Source organism: Linepithema humile, chromosome 3 (genome assembly GCF_040581485.1).
Source record: "Linepithema humile isolate Giens D197 chromosome 3, Lhum_UNIL_v1.0, whole genome shotgun sequence".
Lineage (NCBI taxonomy): Eukaryota > Metazoa > Arthropoda > Insecta > Hymenoptera > Formicidae > Linepithema > Linepithema humile.
The window spans coordinates 2,914,584-2,933,500 of record NC_090130.1 but is presented as its reverse complement, the minus strand read 5'-3'; the positions used below and the strand labels follow the sequence as shown (position 1 = coordinate 2,933,500).

General features: G+C 48.1%; 1 protein-coding gene across 1 annotated transcript in view; it reads right to left on the bottom strand.

Moving 5' to 3' along the window:
* The window catches only part of LOC105676460 (uncharacterized), a 99,534-nt gene that overhangs the window by 22,295 nt on the left and 58,322 nt on the right, over window positions 1-18,917 (bottom strand). Inside the window, exon 3 of the mRNA XM_067351873.1 lies at window positions 15,401-15,542. Coding sequence (XP_067207974.1) covers window positions 15,401-15,542 — 142 coding nt within the window. The remainder of the gene's footprint in view (window positions 1-15,400; window positions 15,543-18,917) is intronic.

Sequence of the window (18,917 nt, the reverse complement as noted above, 5' to 3'; positions counted from 1 at the left end):
ATCACAGCCGTAGAGAACGCTGCGGCCGCGTCTGCGAGCACAACCGCGCGATCGCAGATACCGCGGCGGCGGTGGAGGCTGCGCGGTTCGAATAAGTATATCGCCAGCTGACGCATTTACAGCGCGGATACGGGATACTCGAGGCTCGCAAGCGAGACTTGAAACTGCGAGATACGAGTTTGGATAGACGGCGTGTATATTGCAGCGAATAAAACTCCATCGTCGTGAATCGCCGTTGAAGATGCTTCCTCGAAAATTGAATATTACGCGCATGCCTGTTATTCCGCCGCACTCCATATTGTATTCGTTGAATTAGTCACATGCCAAAGAATTAGCCGCGTGAATTGCTGCCTTTCAGCCAGAGGTGATGTACAATACGTGGAAAAACAACGGAATACAATACAGAATAGAGGGTGACTAAGAGCATTTTAAGGGCACATTAGCCGCGAACGAATGGAACGCACAAAAAGCAGGTGCTTCCTCTTGGTCTGTAGCAGCGAGCGAAACAATTTCTTTGAGGGAATGAAGCCGATGCGAATCGGCGGAACGAATAGAGCCGACAGGTTCTAGATCCTCTCTCTTTCTCGGCCCATCGTTCTTACCGTAACTCTGACGTTTCAATTAAATTCACGGCGCTATCGCGTGCGATTTCGTCTTCGAGCGAACTCCGCCGGCGATGCAAATAGAATGAAAGTGATAATTCCGCGAGCGCTTCCCCGCAAACGTAATATTTCATTTTTTATCGCAAGCTCATTCGCGCTCTTCGATAATGACATACCTTTTGTTCTCGTGCAAAAGAAAATTTCAAGTGAATCAACAAGATAGAAGAATCATCATTCTTCCGTTGTACAAGGCGCACGACAGCGGGCAATTTATAACGTCGTTATGAGAAAAGCAGAGAGCATCTACCGCAAGCATCTAACGACGATTTACTAGCGATACGCCGCGCTTCACTCGGAAATGTAACAGTCCTCGCGAACATTATGCCTTCGCTGCTTTATCAGCCGGCTATCTTGGGAAAGAGAAGTCTCGAAGAGCAGATGCACGACCCCCGCGGCTAGAACGAAGTTAAGATAAATAAAATTGCCGCCGCACGTACGAGAATGATGATGTGAAAGTCAAAACCGAATGTCGCCACGGATTTCTGAAATCGTTGCCAGACGCGTTGTTTTTGAGCAGAAAATTGCGAAAACATAAAAAGCAAAGAGATTCTAAAATTCGCTTTATATAACGTGGCGTGTGTAAGAGATATTTAAATTGTCAGATTCGTCTCGCACGATTGCCAGCGAGGCTTGGTGAGTCTTGGTTTCATAGACACCTGCTTGCCGATATAAACGCCTTCGAGGTCCGCAAGCGTCTCGTAGCAGAACGGAGCCGTCGTAACCCCGAAGGATCGACCGCGCCCATGCCGAGCGACAACCCGTTAAGCCCACTCCGGACCGCGTCCAGATATCATCGCGAATGCTAAACAGAAGGGAGGCCAAGGCTCGTCCTCCTTCTCGTCGCCGTGGCTTTAGCTCGGGTACGTCGTGTCGATCCCACTCGCGAGGACGGGCGAGCGTTTGACGGCGCACACGTGGCGAGTCCGATCGCGATAGCGTACGCAGGAAGTCTCCGCCGATTTATGACGCATGAAATTCTCTCACCGGCGGAACGCACCGCGACCGTAAAGAACCCAGGAGACAAAAGGGTATATTGATTCCAAGTGTTTTGTCATTGCGCGCGCTGATAACACCACCGTGGCGCGGTGAAGTATTGTGCTCTCGCGCGCTGATTTGAATTTATAAGCGTCGATGCATCGTCGTTCGTGCTCGAGAGTCTCCATTGTGCGGCGGATCGGGGGGCGTTGTCTCAGCGCGTAGATGATCCCGTCTTTCTATTCGGAATCGCGAGCCTGAATTGAGGTACGACGGGGGTCAGGAGAGATTGCGTTAAATCGTATTGCTTGATGTTTTCTATTATCCTATGTAAATCAATCAAGCGGCACGAAATAATATAACCATTATTTAATTAACATTCTTAAACGATATATAGATCAGTTTGTTTGCACGAAATTTCTGCAACATTATTCCTCGTTATTTGTAACAAATCTTTATGTGCCGGCGTTCGCGTTTTCGGCCTTTCTTTCTGTCGATTCCTTTGTCATTATAGCATGCGATATATATATAGATTCTTCCAGGAAAAGATTTTTTTGTAAAAAGTTTTCCGTAAACTCCGCGGGCGTGGTCTAAATTGTCCATGACCGTCGTTTATTTTCCCCGTCGATCTCGAGTTCGCGTTGTATCTCTCTCCGCGCCTATCCGGCACGGTTATTTGCAGGAAGGAGGCCGGAGGAAGCGTTTATAAAGAGAGACGAGACCGTTGTCGTCATCGCGCAATGAGGATATAGGTAGGTAGGTGCCCCGTACGTGGGCAAGTCAGGAAACGAGGGCACTCGAGGATATCAGAGAGGATACCGGGTAGACCTTCCCCTCCCCCCTCCCTCCCTCCCCCTCTTTTATTAATAGGCACAATCCAGCGTCTGTCACGGGACAATGGTCAGGACTACGCCCAGCATATCGGCCTCGTATACGCTAAAGTGTATCGCGTCGCGGTGTGTTGGACGTTATACGCTCACGATCGTAGGTCGTAAGTTCGTACGGGTTCGTTCGTTCGTTCGTTCGTACGTTCGGTTACGTGTTCCGGGGTGGCACACACGTGTCCCGCACCTCCGCGACCTCGGCGACTCGTACATAATGCCCGGGGAAGAGACATTCGGTGCATCCACCGTGCAAACGGACCAACTAACGTCTCGGTGTTGCGCGCTCGTGCCGCGAGTCCATGACAGGAGGCACTCCTACGTGCGAAACGTTCTCTTCCTCCTCTTCTTCATGGCCGATATATCTCCGCTACCACGTGTTTCGCCATTAGCGAAATGCATCACGCCTCTCTGAAATGATGATATTACCGGACGTTTCGGGAGTATTTCAGCAGTTATATTCTAAAATTATATGATGCTTTTCACTTGGATGGAAATTCCGTTGTCAATTTAAGTCATCTAATATTCGAATTAACTGCGATGAAAAAAGAAAGCGACAACTTGTTTGGAGGAATTGATTTGATTTTAGTTTGCTTTCGAGCATAAAATTAATGAACATGATGTTTAACAGCCGAAAAATTGCATTCAACAGTAGCACCGATCTGTTTACTATGCAAACGATCCAACTAACTTCTGCGTCCTTCGAGCTCGTGCCATGACATCGTACGAAGAGTCTCCTCCGCAAGAAGGTTCTTACATATTCAGGAACCTTCTTCCACGGAACCCGATAACTACCCGCGAGGTCACGCGTCGAAGCACCAATCGACTTGCCGATCCGGTCGAAGTCCTCTCGTAAGCTTAAACGATCGTTCCAGCGCACTCTCGTATGCGCAGTGACGATTCCGTCGCGCGACGACTGTGCTTTTATCACGAAAACCGTTGCAAGTTGCTGCACATTTCATCGCGGAATACACGAAAAATATCATTTCAAAATATTAGTAACGTAATAATTTCTGATTCAATTGAAATTTTTTCTCTTGAATAAATTACAGTCGACTTGTCGCACAAAAACTTTGATTACAGAAAGTAATGATTTATCCATGCTACACCTTTGTGTATAATCGCGCACTAGGACTTCACTAGTGTCGTTTTAATTAATACTACAATTAACACAAGTAGTATTAAAAAAAATAAAACGGCAAATTGATTGCGCCGTTCCTCGCGAAGCCAACCCTTCAGAACTTTATTTCACACCGGCGGAGCGTATCGGGCGTGTGATAAATTTCGATTAAACTCGACTACCATTAGCTCGCGATTTTCTGCGGCGCGCAAATTAATTTCTTCGCTTAACTGGAATCTCGTCGGATACGATACAAGGTACACGCGACTCGCGGAGCCGGTTGCAAAGAAACGCGCCGCTGACTTCTAACGATCGGCTCTTAATATCCGATCGTCAAGGGGGGGAAAAAGGAAGAGCCGAAGAAGAAGAAAAAAACGAGAGGAAGAAGTACGTCCTCAACGAACGCTTATCGACATCGGCGGACATTTTTACGAGGACGCCCGGGCATCGCCGTATTTTCGTACTGCGCCGTGACTGACGGTTTTTGGCAGCAGCCTGCGTCGGGACGTAATGTTTTTATCGCGGTGACACGCCTATAAAGATCTCGGAGACCACTCCATCGGGTCCCGGCGGTAGTATCGGAAGACCCGGCCGAGCGCCGCGCGCAAAGCAGAACGCATGGCTTATGTCGCGGCATCTTTGTCGGCGAGGCCGGTTCTCCATCATCGCTCCGCCGATAGAAAGAGGAGTGCGCGAACCCGACGCAGCCGGATGAGAAAGAGGGAGGAGGATGCACGCGCAGCGTGCGCGGAGTCCTTAGAGCAGAGACGAACCTGCTCGGCTCTTACCGGCCGAGGCGCTCATATATTAATTAGTACGACGAGTCCGAGTTATTATTGGCTCGAAATTAATAGACCCCATCGCGGATAAATAACCCGTGTATCTCCACCGGATCCGACTCTTCCGTTCGCACGGAGAGAGATGAAGGAGGACCGAGCGCAGAGATCGGAGCAGGAGGCGCGGGCACCGACGAGTTCCTCTTTGTCAAACAAGTACAAGCAATTAGTTTCATCCGGATTTATATTTTATGTCGTCGTCTCCGCCGCGACGACGAGTATTAACGGGCGCGCGTCACGTAAAAAGTGCAATGAAGATGAAGCGCGGGACGCGAGCGAGTGCTCCGCGCGCCCATACTTCATGATACTTGTACATTTAAACGTATTGTTGCACGCGAGACGCGTATATATCTGCGCGCATTATCGGGACGCAAAAAAAGACGACGAGCACGCCGTTTGTTAAGATGTAAATGAATAGGGGACGCGTTCGTACGGGGGCCGACGTTCCGCGGACGACGCTCGGGCGAACATTTATCGCCATCGTTCGACGATCTACGAGCGAAATATCGAATTTCCTGGCGCGCCCAGGAATTGAATGATACCTCCCATTGTATCGCCATCGAGATCTACTAGACGCCAGCTCGTCGAGTCGTTTGTAACGCTATTGTCGTACCTGACAAATGTTTTTCCATCCCGACACGTACGCTTACACGACATTATTATGAAGCCCCCGTAGCGTGGCATAAACCGTAATGTGTGTATATCACTCCTGATTTCACCGCAAATATGGATACGCGCAACAATATAAAGGCGGCGATAAAATAAATAAAATAAACGCGGGATCGCAGAAAAAGTCCGCGAACTTATAAGGCTGACGCGGTCAGCGCTAACGCAGCGCGCCGACTTCATTAATTTCCCGTTAAGTCCGCGAGGACTGGGCGCGGTATATATATCACATAAATCTCGCGGGATCGCCGTGTGTGTGCGTGTCAAAGTGTTAAGTACAAATATCTCCGTTCGTGTCTTCGCGTTCATAAATCATGGTCCGCAAGCAGGACCAATTTTAGCCGCTGCGATTCTCGTACGAGAGAGAGAGAGAGAGAGAGAGAGAGACACCCCTCACCTCGCTATCTAAAAGTCCCGAAAAGACCCTCCGCGCCACGCAACAAAAAAAAGACGAGACCCTTTGAGATTCTAGCCGCAGGTTGCGCGCAGGTTGCCCCGGATCCTTGCCGAGCGTGCTGCCGGCTCCGGGGTGGTCCCGGGGCCTCAGCGCGGGAGTAACGGCGACACGGGCAACGTGCTTCGCATCATATACCCCTTCCATCCAGCACACCCACTCCGACGTTCCCCGCCGGCCTCCCTCGCCCGGCATCATAACCGTCTAACAAATGGCCGACAGATTAGAACTAGAAACGGTACGCGCGCACCGTGTCCCCCCGCCGCCGCCCCCCGGACCCCTTCGTCGGAGAGGCTACGAGCGTCGGTGCCTTTCATGAAACTGGATCTCGAGGGAGAGCTCTCGTCCATCCCCTCCGCCCCCGACGTGCATCCAGCCGCAAGAGATAACAGGGCAATAATTCAACAACTTCACGATACCGGGACTCTTCGGCGTCCTCATCGTGAAAGATTAGTCACGGACGTGTCCAGGACTGCATCGTCTTCCTACTTTGTCGCGTCTTCTTCTCGACTCGCATGGAAAACAGCTAAAACCAGGAAACACGGCCGATGCAGCTTCGAATGTTCGCCATCGTGCTCTAAGAAGTAAATAATCGCTTCTATCGTTGGAAACATCGTTACGTATTACCGTAAAAGGAAAAGCGCGCTGGCTTCGTTCTATTCATTTCTTTTTTGCAAAGATACGGATCTCGCCGTTTGAAATATTGCTCAAATTTATGCGAATAATAAGAGTGAATGTTGTATATCTACGTTATTTACTAAATATTTCTCATTAAGTGTGTATATTATTAAAATAAATTATTACGGAAGAGAATCCCTGAAAAATCTCCGAGAAATAAATGCTCCAACTTTCACCTAGTTAATATAACTCGAAATTCCATCATAGTTCCCTAACAGATATATGCGTCATAATTTCACGGTGATTCGTGCCTATTTATATCTCGAATCCAAGTGTGACTTCATAATATACGAGAGCGGAGAGAGAATGGAGCGGCGCACTTTTACGAAACTGCCACTTTTAGAATTTCACTTTCCGCCCAAACGAGCGCGCGCAATCTTGATTGCGCGCGAGGATGTGTGTCACGTCGCCTCGATGTGCTATCAGCGTTCATTTCACGGCAATATCCAGAGCACGTGGGAGAACGTACACAAACCGCATGCAATTAAGATCGTCGCTAAGTCCGGTCTCGTTATTACAAAACTGATGGCGCCCAGCGGCATAAGTCCATAAATCCATGTCGAAAAATAGGTCAAAGTACGCACAATCGCGTTAACGTGATTATATATACGATTGCATAAATGCATAAAAGCGTAGCAACTTTGTGTCGTGCTTTGATACAAAGGACCATTGTACCAACGTCTGTTATTATCTAAGAACGACATCCCGCTTCTACAATTCGGATGGAGGTGTCACCTGTCAAGTACACGCCGAGCACTCCTTTGTGCTACTTTATTAATAGTATGACCCACAGTCACTCAATCAAACACGTAGGACAGCACATAGTTGCGTTCATTACGCATATGCACAATTCGTACCGCGTTATACATATTTCATACGCTTCTTCTATTCAATGCTTTTTAATCAGCGGGGGAAAGAAAAGCAAGAACTTTGAACAAAGTGGAAAAACGCGAAAGAGGTGAGGTAAAGACTTGATAGATGTTTCTAATTTAATGCGAAGGACTTTTTTTCGCATCGTAACGAACGAAAGTCTTTAATGAGAGATGTTCACTGAGCGTGTCGATCAAGGTGGATTTTTCGCCGCTCGCGCGGAGCAATCAACAGAGACGAACCGAGTGATCGGCATCCCAGCGAGGGAATCGCGGGACCACCCTGCATCGATCGACCGGGGGGTAATTAAGTGCCGCGGAGTGATAGGCTGGCGTGACCGACGGTCATACATCGCGCCTCCGCGTTCGTGATCCGGGGCACGGGTCCCCGCTGATCGTTCCGATCCACGAATCGCCCGGCCCGATCGATTTGTAGTACGTTCCGCGAAGGGTAATTGCGACGGAAGGCCGACAAAACTCCCGTACATCATTCCTCGTGCCTTCATTTTCCAAGCCGCTTCCATTATTTCCTCGTCCTTAATGAACATACAATTTGCGTATACCTGTCCACTTCTCGAATCGATTCCGCCCAAGTATCGTAAAACGGGATTCGATTGTACCAGTGGTGATACGCGGAGAAAATTTTATATCAAAAATTATTGTGTACGGCGGTAGTCGCGGATCACGAAGAAATTGTAAAAATTTTTACCATCTTTTTCACATAATGGCGTTTGAACTTATAATTCCTCTTATGGTCCGCGACTACTGCCGTATCGTAATAATTTTTGATATAAAATTTTCCCCGTGTAATTTTATCTTACGGTGGAAAAAAAAGAAAAATCGTCGTAGGAATTAATCAACGATTCTTATTCAAAGCTATCCGGATGTATATACACAACTTAATTTTATCTTACGGTACTCACACTCTCGCATTTTTACCGCTGAGCCGGAATGTTATCAGCAATATTGCGAACCGAAGTCACCGTTAATGCCTCCCGGTAATAATTCAAGCAATCTATCCTCCTCGTTTAAGCCTGACACCGAAGAAGCTTTCCAAAAAGCTTATTAACGGCGCTATCGTTCTGAGTTGCAAGACGTTTCTTGCAACTCAGAACAAGCATGAGAAGAATACTTGGGGCTAAATACACAATCGCGTCTGTGTGCGTGCGTTGCACGCCTGCCTGTCTGCGTGCCGAGGACGCGCCTCTATTGAGAACAGGTTGCTTATATTCGCGGTTTTATACGCACAGCCGCGCCTTCGCCGCTCTGATACTACGGTCGATGTGTCTGATACTACGCGGGATGTGTATTCGTGTTTCTCTTTTTTCGTTCGTTCCTTTTCCAGGAGCGGATTCGCCGTAAAATTTATCGTAAAACTTTAATGGATCGAAGAAAACATAAGGCCAATTGCTTAGAACACATGTCGTGCGCGTCTAATCCAAAAAAATTATCAAAATAATGTGTAAATATTTGCGCAAAGCACTTTTTCTAAACATATGATAATATTATGAAGTCCGCCCGACAACAATTTCTTAACTATTCCGCTCCTGGCATCTGTGTCTGATGCTATCTTCCGCCTTTTTCTTTAGCGGCGGTTCCACTTTCATGCAAGGATGTCGCGTGTACACGCCTCTATTAATACGCAGGCTCGTTTTACTATTAGCACTTTTTCCGAGGCGCGCGACGAGAGTCACTAGAATGATTATTACAACGACGCGAACGGTCGAGCACGCATAAATGCCCAGATCGCCGTAAACGCGCTCGATTTACATCGATATCTTCATGGCGGCTAGAACCTTGCTTAACATGTCGATCTGACGGCATCGGCGCATAACATTATATGAATACGATCTTTTATGAGCATTCTGAACGTTGACTTAATTTACTTTAAGTCTCGGCCACGATATACAAGACTCGTGGAAATCAAATTGATCAAGTTCACTTTTTGTAAATTTCTTATTTTACTGGCAAAGCACATAATTTGTGTGAATGTTTACAATTTTCTCTAATAAAAAAATCAAGAGAAAAAAGGCTACGAGAACCAAGATGTCGGAGCAGGATGTTGGAGCGTAAAATATTACAAATTAATACAGAATAATATTACAAAACATTTCAATCCAATTTTGGACCCTTTTCAGCTTAATGGAACGATAATTGTGATTGCGCATTGTGCAATAATTTCTTTTGTCAATCTATTTTTTATTTCATAGAGTTAATTAGTTCTGCTTCTGAGAGACTTGTATGTTTGATATTTCGCGTTATACATAACAACGTTATAAATCATATAATTTATAAAAATTATATAATCTTTTCTGTTCTCAGTGAATTGGTCATAAATAATTCTATGCGATAATGTATCGATACAGGTATTGTGACAGAGTAATGAAAAGAAGATAATAGAATTTTTGACGCAGAGAGCCGCAAATGAGATGCTAAAGCAGCAAATCAAATCGAATCAGAATTTTTAGATCTTTAGATTATAACAAACAAGACTTAGCAGTATCCCGCTAACCTACGGTATCAACCTATGGTAGCCTCGCGTGTGCTCGCCTATTAGCGCAAGCGTATCTGCTATAAACATTACTTCTGCTGCTGGTGCAACAGTGCAACAGCAGATAACGATAGCCGCAGCTCGGCTCTTAACAACAAGCCGATCGGTTAAATCATTCTGATTTATCTTATCTCGTGACTTCCACCTATATGAAAAAAAATGGAAATATGATAAATCCATACGCGACATTCAAGTTCAATGTCATGTTTATGCATTCTCGATTCTAATTACTTGCTCGCAATTTTTCCCGAACACATCAGAATATTATTAATTTCGACGGAAATTTATCCCGATTCTACCACGAGATTTACGCGCGGTCATTTCAACTTCCTATCTCGACGCCACCGATAGTCGCCGATGCCATCTGATTTGCCGATTTTTTGCCAGTGATGCGACAATCGCCAGCCTACGCGGAGGACGAGGGAAATGATGAACGAAGTTGCGCGTAAGAACGATTTTGCGGTAATCGCCGCCGAGTTTTGAGCTGGCGTGCAACGTCCTGGCGCCGGTTTACGTGATCACGGTACCGATACCGTGACGTTATCAATGGCTCTCGATTGCAGAAACGCACGATAGCGGCTTCTACGTTATAAATCAACGGCGTTCATTGCGAGTCCGCGGGAATCCGAGGGAGGCACCATTCGATCCGCCAACGGGTTCTCGATTATCCGGTTGCGATTATGTCGTACGACATGTATACGCGTAGAAAAGGACCCCGAGAAAAGCCGAGGGAAGCCAAAGGACCCGAGACAGAGCGAGACGACCAATCGACACGATGACTATCCGTCTAGAGACACATATGCATAATTAATTGTCAATGGGAAAGCTTCTACGATCTTCCGCTGTGCGTTGGCTGGTAAAATCCGCGGTCTCGAGACAGATAACGAATCCAATCTGACGCGCCGGTCACTTCCTTCGCAGATGGCCACTGCGCTACACGATCGAACGTACCGTTCGCGTCGATGTTATCTAAAGAAGCAAAGAAGGTAAAACAAAGTAATAAGTTGGAAGCGTACGCGAGAGAGCGATTTCGCTCACGTAGTCTGCATGTTGCACAAAAATCATTTCAGATTCAACGTTACGATTTAAAATCGGTGTTATTACCAAAAAATTAATACGATGTTTATATCAGTATTACGGAAAGAGATACCGAGTTTAGAATATCGGCACACTCGCGTCACGCGAAGCGGCGCTGAATGAACGATGGTCGACACACCTCGGAGTTACGCAGCCGTTTCGAGGTGCCGGATGCGCGCGCGATCGAGTGCCTGGGCACGACGGGCAGACAGACCTCCGGCTTATCGGCGCGGTGCAAATTATAGAACCTATATAAGCCGAGCGCCATATCGCGGGGCACGCAAGCGGTGCCGGGCCCCGGAGCGATGCATATTCAACGGCCCCCCCCCCCCCCCTCGGGCCCGGCGCGCGAGACCCCAGCGCGATGCGACAACAATCAGCGAAACAAACCCACTTATGATCAACAAGGGTGTACGTCAGCCGCTGGACCCCGCGAGCGTCTCGCGGACAACTTGTCCGCTGAATATTCATGAGCTTCCTCCGCGTATGCGCCACGCTGGAGGAGGCGAAAGAGACGTCGACCGGGGCGGATGGCAGAAGGGCTTATTGTGATAGCATTGATTTGTCTTACACACGTGGCTTTATCGATCGGGTAATATCGCGACTTTGTATCCGAGAAGATTGACGCGCCGGCATTATTGTCCGCTCGGCCCTGTCAACCGTTGCTAATGATAACATGCTTTTTCACTTCTCATTATGAAAGATGTTTACCGCTAACGATTGCAATAACGCGCGGTATTCGGAGAAAACACGGTGGAAAAGAGCGGCGCAGCTATCGCGCCATAATGATCTGCAACACTCGCGCTTACGCTTAAATGAGCACTTTCTGAATGCGTAATGCGTACGTTTCATAGTCCAAGATGTATGGCTTGGCTATTATTGAAATAATGTGGCCTATTAAAACGTCTATCAACGTGTCTCGTGTATTTGCTTTCTCGGCCGAAGAGTTCTTATTAAAAAGGCACCGGCCGATACGTATGTATCCCGGGTGTTGTGGAGGTAATGAGCCTTGCAGAGCCAAGCAATGGTGCATATCGGTAAACCTGATCGCCGCCCGTACCTCCAAGCTGCAAAATTACACACGCAAGGGACTGTCGCGTTATTATTTTTATCAAACATGATCTTCTCGCATCGGCGACAAAAATGCATTCAAATTTTCACACTCTAATCTTAATTAAATGAACCGTACAGTTTTATTCTCCTTTCGAAACGCATTTGTATGATCGCGATGATCGTGCTCGCATTCTTCCAGCGAGACCGTGATCGCTCAATCATGCGTGCTAGGTGCCGACGGATAATTCGTGCTCCGGTGGATGCACTCGAGGTCGCGAAGGTGGAACCTCAAACAGGTTGCGCAAGACTACCGTCATCGTCGTTCGGAGGCTCGATGAAGGAGTCGATAAGTGGCATCGAAGGGGAGAGCACGCGGTATGAACGATTTTATTGGACGGGCGCGGATCGGTCGACCACCGGAGCGTTGCCGTAATCAACGTGGACATCCGGTGGTAATAATTCATCGATCACAGTGTTCGCTGCCGTTACGGGCTGCTTTACGGCAACTGGAAAAGGCAAGTTATTTTCAGTTAATTGATATCGTTAATCGAAGGACGCCCCCGCGGCGAGGCTCGTCGCGGAATCGCCGCAACGATACCGTGGCGAGCTGTGTGCGGGAAATGGTTGTCGGGATATCACGCGTTCGCGGCGTAATTGATTCCCCGCCGAAGTACAAGATACGCGCGAGTGCATAAATCAGCTTGGTTTCCGCGCCGACTCTGAGAGAGTCGATCTGGTTGCGAAGTAAAAAAAAACCGGCGCGACAGTTTAGCCCCATGCGGTCCGAATTATGATATTATCTCGATTTCACGCCAATCCAGTCGGTAATGATTTGACGATGTTTAATATATGTATTGACTCGCGCCTTTTCAAACTTTCAAAACAATTACGTAACAAAATAATGCGTTTCTAATGCGAATTTCCATTTAAGGCTTTGAGAAAACGATTCGAGAAACACAGAAGAACAATATAATCGCATTTTTTTTTTTCATATCAACAGAATAAACTTGTTGTCAGTGAACACCTTCACGTTATGAAAGACAAATCAGTCGTTTCTTAAGTTCATTCAGTGAAAAAAAATCTCGAATGTCACGTGCCGCGGAAACAAGCGGATATTATTTCGAGTATATCTGTGTACCGCGAGGAAGACGCGCGACTTCCGGTAGCGGTCCCCAGCATCCGTCGTCGGTGCCGCGATTCTGACATAAGTTATCGATATTAAATTGACCGTGACTGGCTAGTTACCGGCGACAATAGGACGCCATCGGTCTTCCGGACCGTCCTATTAGATCATGCCCGTATGTTTCGCCGGTGCGCGCGTACATTTGCCTATCTCTCGCCCGTCCTCCCATCCTTCGTGTATGCGTACGCGCGGTGAACGTGCGAGGGTCGCTGATCGCGTCTCGCACGTCCGCGAGGAGGATTGATTTATCACACGCCAGGAGACAGATTGCCGCACGGCGCTCGCTCGACTTCGCCGCGCACAGTCGACGAGGAGAGAAAATACTCTTCCTCGAGGGCGAGTAGGATGAAAAAGGGGGGATTCCGTGCGAGAGCAGATAAACCGCGCGCGCGAGCGCACCGCAGCGCTCGACTTCACTTATCTCGTTTCTTTCGGTCTGCCCGGCTGCGACGTAAATGGAACCAATGGCGGCTAGTTGCGGAGAACGCCGCCGCCGATAAAGGTCCCGCTGCAACGCGTACTCTTGCGAAACGCGAAAGTTTCGTCTGCAAAAACCAACGCGGTGAGCACTTTATCCCATCAGTGTCTTTTACATTTTACTTTATCCCTTTCAAACTTGTGCGAATGTTTCTACCGCGTCAAAATATTCCATATATTTTTCAAGTATTTAATTTGATTTTCTACTGTACAAACAATTAAAAGAGCTTCGAGAACTCTATTGTACACATATTTTTACAATTTCAATTAATTAGTTTAAAAATAAAGAATGTGAGAATAATATTATGTCAGTTTCTAATATTTTAACTATCAAAATATATCATTTGGAATTAAAAAATTCATCGAAAAATGCGCAGTGGCATGTGTATCAACAGGTTGTCGCTTCAGCAACAGGTTGCTGGTTGCGGGAGAGGAATCAGGTGGTTCGAGGTCGGTGGAAGATAAGCAGGTTCAAGGACCAATGTCCTCCCGCCGGCATTCTCTACACGGTGTAGAGATGAAAGAGCGTAGCGGGCGAGGGAGATGACAGTGGAGAACGCCGGACTATGTCCGAGACTTTTCGTAGGGAAGATAACAACTTGATAATGACCGGTGGTGACCCAAGGTCCCGGGTAGATAACCGAATAGTGAACATCTCGGGCCCTGGAGTCAGCGTCGGTATTTGGATCCTTGTCGGGAGTGCGCGCGGGGATCATTATAGTGATTAATGCTGATGGAAAGCCCCGATAGCGCTGATTTATCGATGTCACCGGCTGCGGGATCCGGTGAGACGGTGACGAGATAAATGGTGGACGCGTCCTCTCGCGCCTCTTCCTACCCGCTTGGAATATAAAGCCCGCGAAATAGCGCCGCATGGGAATCTAATGCCCTTGTTCCAGCAGCCGAGGAGATGAAAAATCGAGTCGCACCGTCGTTCTCGTGACTCAAGAGAGAGAGAGAGAGAGCTTGTCTCCTCGCCGATGTAAAACTATTAGGCGTTTCGGCGAATATTAATGTCGCATTCTAGAAAATTGTTTTTTAATTACTATCTAATGTCATTAGTAATTATTAACGACGGTAACTGGTCAGTGAACCATAAAAACGACAATCACGGACTATCTGATCTCGTCCGCCAAGTGGGAGGTCGGGTCTTTGTATACTTATAAGGCTTACCTTCTCAAACCGGCATCGTAAGGCATATAAGCATTTCTGTAAGAGATTCTATTTATTTAATCAAGTTGAATACATTAGTCCACGCAGTGAAAGGTGCACCGTGGAAAAACAAGATGTTATCTTTGCTACATTGACAAGAAAAATTCTATCGTTCGCTTGATTGCAATACAATGCTTTCAAAAAATTAAATGTTATTTATTTTTGGAATATTCTTCTTAAAAAAAAATAGGATGCAAATAATTCATGTAATTTGTGTAATTGCTTATTGCGTAACGCAATAGTTATTAGATTAAATGAGTTGGAAGGACATTCACCCAGCGAGGTAGCGCACGAGCCGATGTCGGCGAGGAAGCAGGTACCTCGTAAAATTTGGTGAACCGTCGTGTGGCCCACGCCCGTGCGACAAACTCGGCCGACGCGTGGGCGGAATAAAAGTTATATATAGCGCCATTGTCTTCCGTCCATTTTCCCCGCCGCGCCGTTTCGTCTCGGTGAGATATTCGGGAGGAGAGGTGCATTATCGCCTCTCGCTCGGGAATAATAGAGTTCTCTAAGCGCCGTCGAACAGCGCTTTCTGGTTTCTAGCGCCCTTCGCAAGTCGAATGATTGAGAAACGCGACGACGCAATTGGCCGAATAGTGGTTCAAGAGCCCGGATTGAGACGCGGCCCGCCACGAAGGCAGTATCTTCTCGAGCGCGCAGGATGCGCACACCGTCGTTTATAAGCTCGCCATTCAAATCTTACCTCGCGTATGATAATTCGCCGTGAACCGACCGGCCACCAGAGATCTCGAGACCCCGTCATGGTAGTAGGTAACAGTCTGGCTTAGTCTCGATAAACCCCGGGGCTCTCCTGCACCGGACCACCCTCGAATGAGTGTGTAGACCTGAAAAAACGTACGAAGTGTTATTGAGACTCGGCGTCTTAAGAATCGCACGGTTGAAATACAATCAAGCCGCAGAGATTGAACTGTATTTCGTATTTTTAGAAGACCGATAGTAAAATATTTAATTCAATTTATTTAATTATGCAAAAAAAATGAAGAGAGATTTATTAGATGTGGAAATTTAATTCTTTCGACTGTACGCTTATTGTCTCAAAGCCGGCAAATTCCTATGCGCAAACTGTCTGAAAAATGACGTGAAATCATCAACACTAATGGAGAATATTTGGACAATTGAGCTCTTTTGTTTCTCTTTTAATTTTCATTCTGTCAAAATCGGAAAGGACTTGTTTCTACGTCCAAGAGCGACATCTCTATTGTATGTACGTGCAGTCGTCAAGTATCCAGAATCATCCTACGTGTAATCCTAAGGCTCTTGGAAACCGCGCGCGTCGCATCGCGGAGAGATATACACCGCCGAAAAATTCATCTTGACTTTAACGACGGCGGACCCGCCGCGTCGTTATCGACTTATCCGGTATCCGTCAGACCCCGCCGCGACCCTCTCCCCCCCCCCCCCCGCCCGTCCGGCGACATACAAATTCACCTCTTGTTATCCGTACGCGGCTGGTATGGAGCGGCGGTTGCGCGCGACGTGTGTACGTGGCGGTCTGCGTGTGCCCGGCGTGTACGCGCGCGTCAATACACGCGGCTAAACAAATCCGCCGGCTCGGATACGCAATAAACGTCGGCGCTGCGACGCCGAATGGGCTCGTACGGGCGACAGTTAGGTGTCCACTTTCCCCATGTGGCAGGCCGCCAGTCTCCGCGCGGGGAAAGAAATGTGGCGCTTAAATAAGAGGTCGGCGAGACGCGTACGAGCACGCGGGGAAGGAGGGGGGAGGGGAAGGGAAGGATTGGAAGGGAGCAGCGGAGATTACCGCGCGCGAGACATCGCGAGGCGCGCGTGTAAGTAAGATCTCGAGATTTTATGTCGTTACCTCACACGAAGCTGCCGGTCCGAACCGGCCGTTAAGAGCGAGCCTCTCTTATCCCTCCGCACACCCCCGTGCCCCTCCCCCGACAAATGTTATTCTTATTGTCCTGTTCATTGCGGCCCGGCCATCGTCCTCCTCGCGATATCGATTCCCCGCGGATCGTGGGTGGCTCGAGTATTCGACATGTAAACAGGTGTAAAGCGCGGGCCCCGCGCTTTCTCGTGATGATTCATGCGCACCCGCGTACGTCGCCTAATCGCGCAGGCGGCAGACTACGCGACACCCACACACGCGAAACTCGCGTAATTCCGCGAGACGTATCGTATGAAATCCGAAGAGCCTGTCTGTACAGTGAGAGAGCTTTGGCTTGTTTATATATTATTCGCAACTAGCGTGAGCCGTAAAAGCGGGAACGCTGGACCATAGCGATCGCATGACGCGACTATCGGCGATTAATTAAACTCTCAGCTTTATACGAGATCGTGAAAATTAAACGCGGCGGAGACTTTCGCGTACGCCTATTGGATGTCAATTGTAATGAATCGGAAAGATTGAAGAATATTTTTACGAGTATTTAGATAGATTGGAATTCAGATTGACGTGTTTTAAAATATCAAATAAAACTGCACTTGTTTCGGACTTGATTGCCGAGAGCAGAAGTAGGTCTAGACTTGCTAGTCACGCCCGCGCAGTAAACGCTTCTTATTAAAAAATAGTGGGCGTAGCGAGTCCCGAGGCGTATAGACGAGCAAGTAGGCCGACGTTGGAGATGAAATTAACGTTGGAACTAAACGGACACGGTAATAAACGTGTTAGAATTACGGCAGAATTGTGTCCCGTTTTTCAAGACACGGCTTACGTTTTAACAACGTGCCGTTCTCGAGGCACTAATACGGTAGAGGCATCGCCGCCGATTGGAATTTATGAGCCTTAGATTTTCACGATGCTTTACGCGCGGCACAGTTAGAGGAATGTGTATATATAGCGCGAACATATCCGACCATAATAAATACCATCACTTGGATTAATACGAATGATTTGACGGTGAGTCCGAAATGAAATCGTAGATACGGAAAAGGAGTCGATTTCTCGCGTCGTACACTTGCGGTTCTTATCGGGCTCGCTTGTATTCCGAATACAATAGCCGCGTCGAAGACACTGCCTATCCGTCGAGCAGGATAATGGCGATACGCGTGGGTGCTGTTGTGGGGGGGTGATGACACCCCGCGACACCCAGCGTGCCCCTCCCCGACGGCACCCCGTAGATGGAAATACCCACAGCGTTACGGCGGCTTAAATCAGCTCCGAGGAATCTCGAGAGAGACATGGGTGTTCAATTACCTGGTCATAAACCTTTGCTAGAGACCACAAGGTGGACGACGAGTCCGTTGGCGCGCGAGACGCGATCCGCCTCGCCGGTCCTCTCGCCTATGGACACCGTGACGATCGAATGGGTTTCTACTTTACGATCTCGTAGAGGTCCCGTCGCGGCGATGCGCCGTCGCTAAACATCGCGAGGTGAGAGAACGCGCCGGCGTATTTTACCGTGCTTTATACGGTTTAACGACGTCGCTGATAAAACACGACACAACGGCCGTCCCCCGGGACTTTCTCCGAACGCGTTTGCAGCTGTTGATAGTTCCGTGTTCTTGTATTAATAATGTTCCGATTATTGCCGAGTTGGAGCCGATTTAATTACAACTCGCGGTGCTCCGAAACGAAAGTGAAGCGCTCGCAGCGGCAATTATGCATCGCGCGCCGTCGACGGGAGGATTTGTCACCTTTTTATCGACGCCGCTGCACGTGAAACGTAATAAAGTACGCGAATACCGTCCCCGGGCTATCGCCATTATTCTTCGCGATGGATAAGCGAGAGTCTCGGCATTGTGTCGAAGGTGCATTACGATGTAAGCGGCGCTCGCGTGCGCGCGCGCGCACGGTGCATCCGATGCTCGCGACCGATACGTGTACTTTTGTAAAGACGTCAGAAGGAGACGCCGCGCTGCGCGCCGTACCATTTAATTTTCGACGATTAATCAGTCTAACGATATCGATTATATCGCGGGCAATAAAATGCGGCGTAATAAGGAGCCAGTCGAGTCGCGCGCATAACACAAGAGCTCCGATGTTAATCGCTAAGGGAAGAAGAAGGACGACAGAGAGGGAAGGGAAGGGTTATATCTCCAACTGTAAATCAATAAGCGATACTTGGCGGGAGGGTACAACCCTACCGCCACCGGCACCGCTGAAAAATATATCGCGGGACGCGCCGCGGAATCGTTCGACAGCCACGAGTAATATACCCGGCGCGCGCGGACTTTTTCCCGGCGCGCGGGCGACCGTGGCCGGTCGTTACTTAGTAGCTTATTTATTTTTGCAT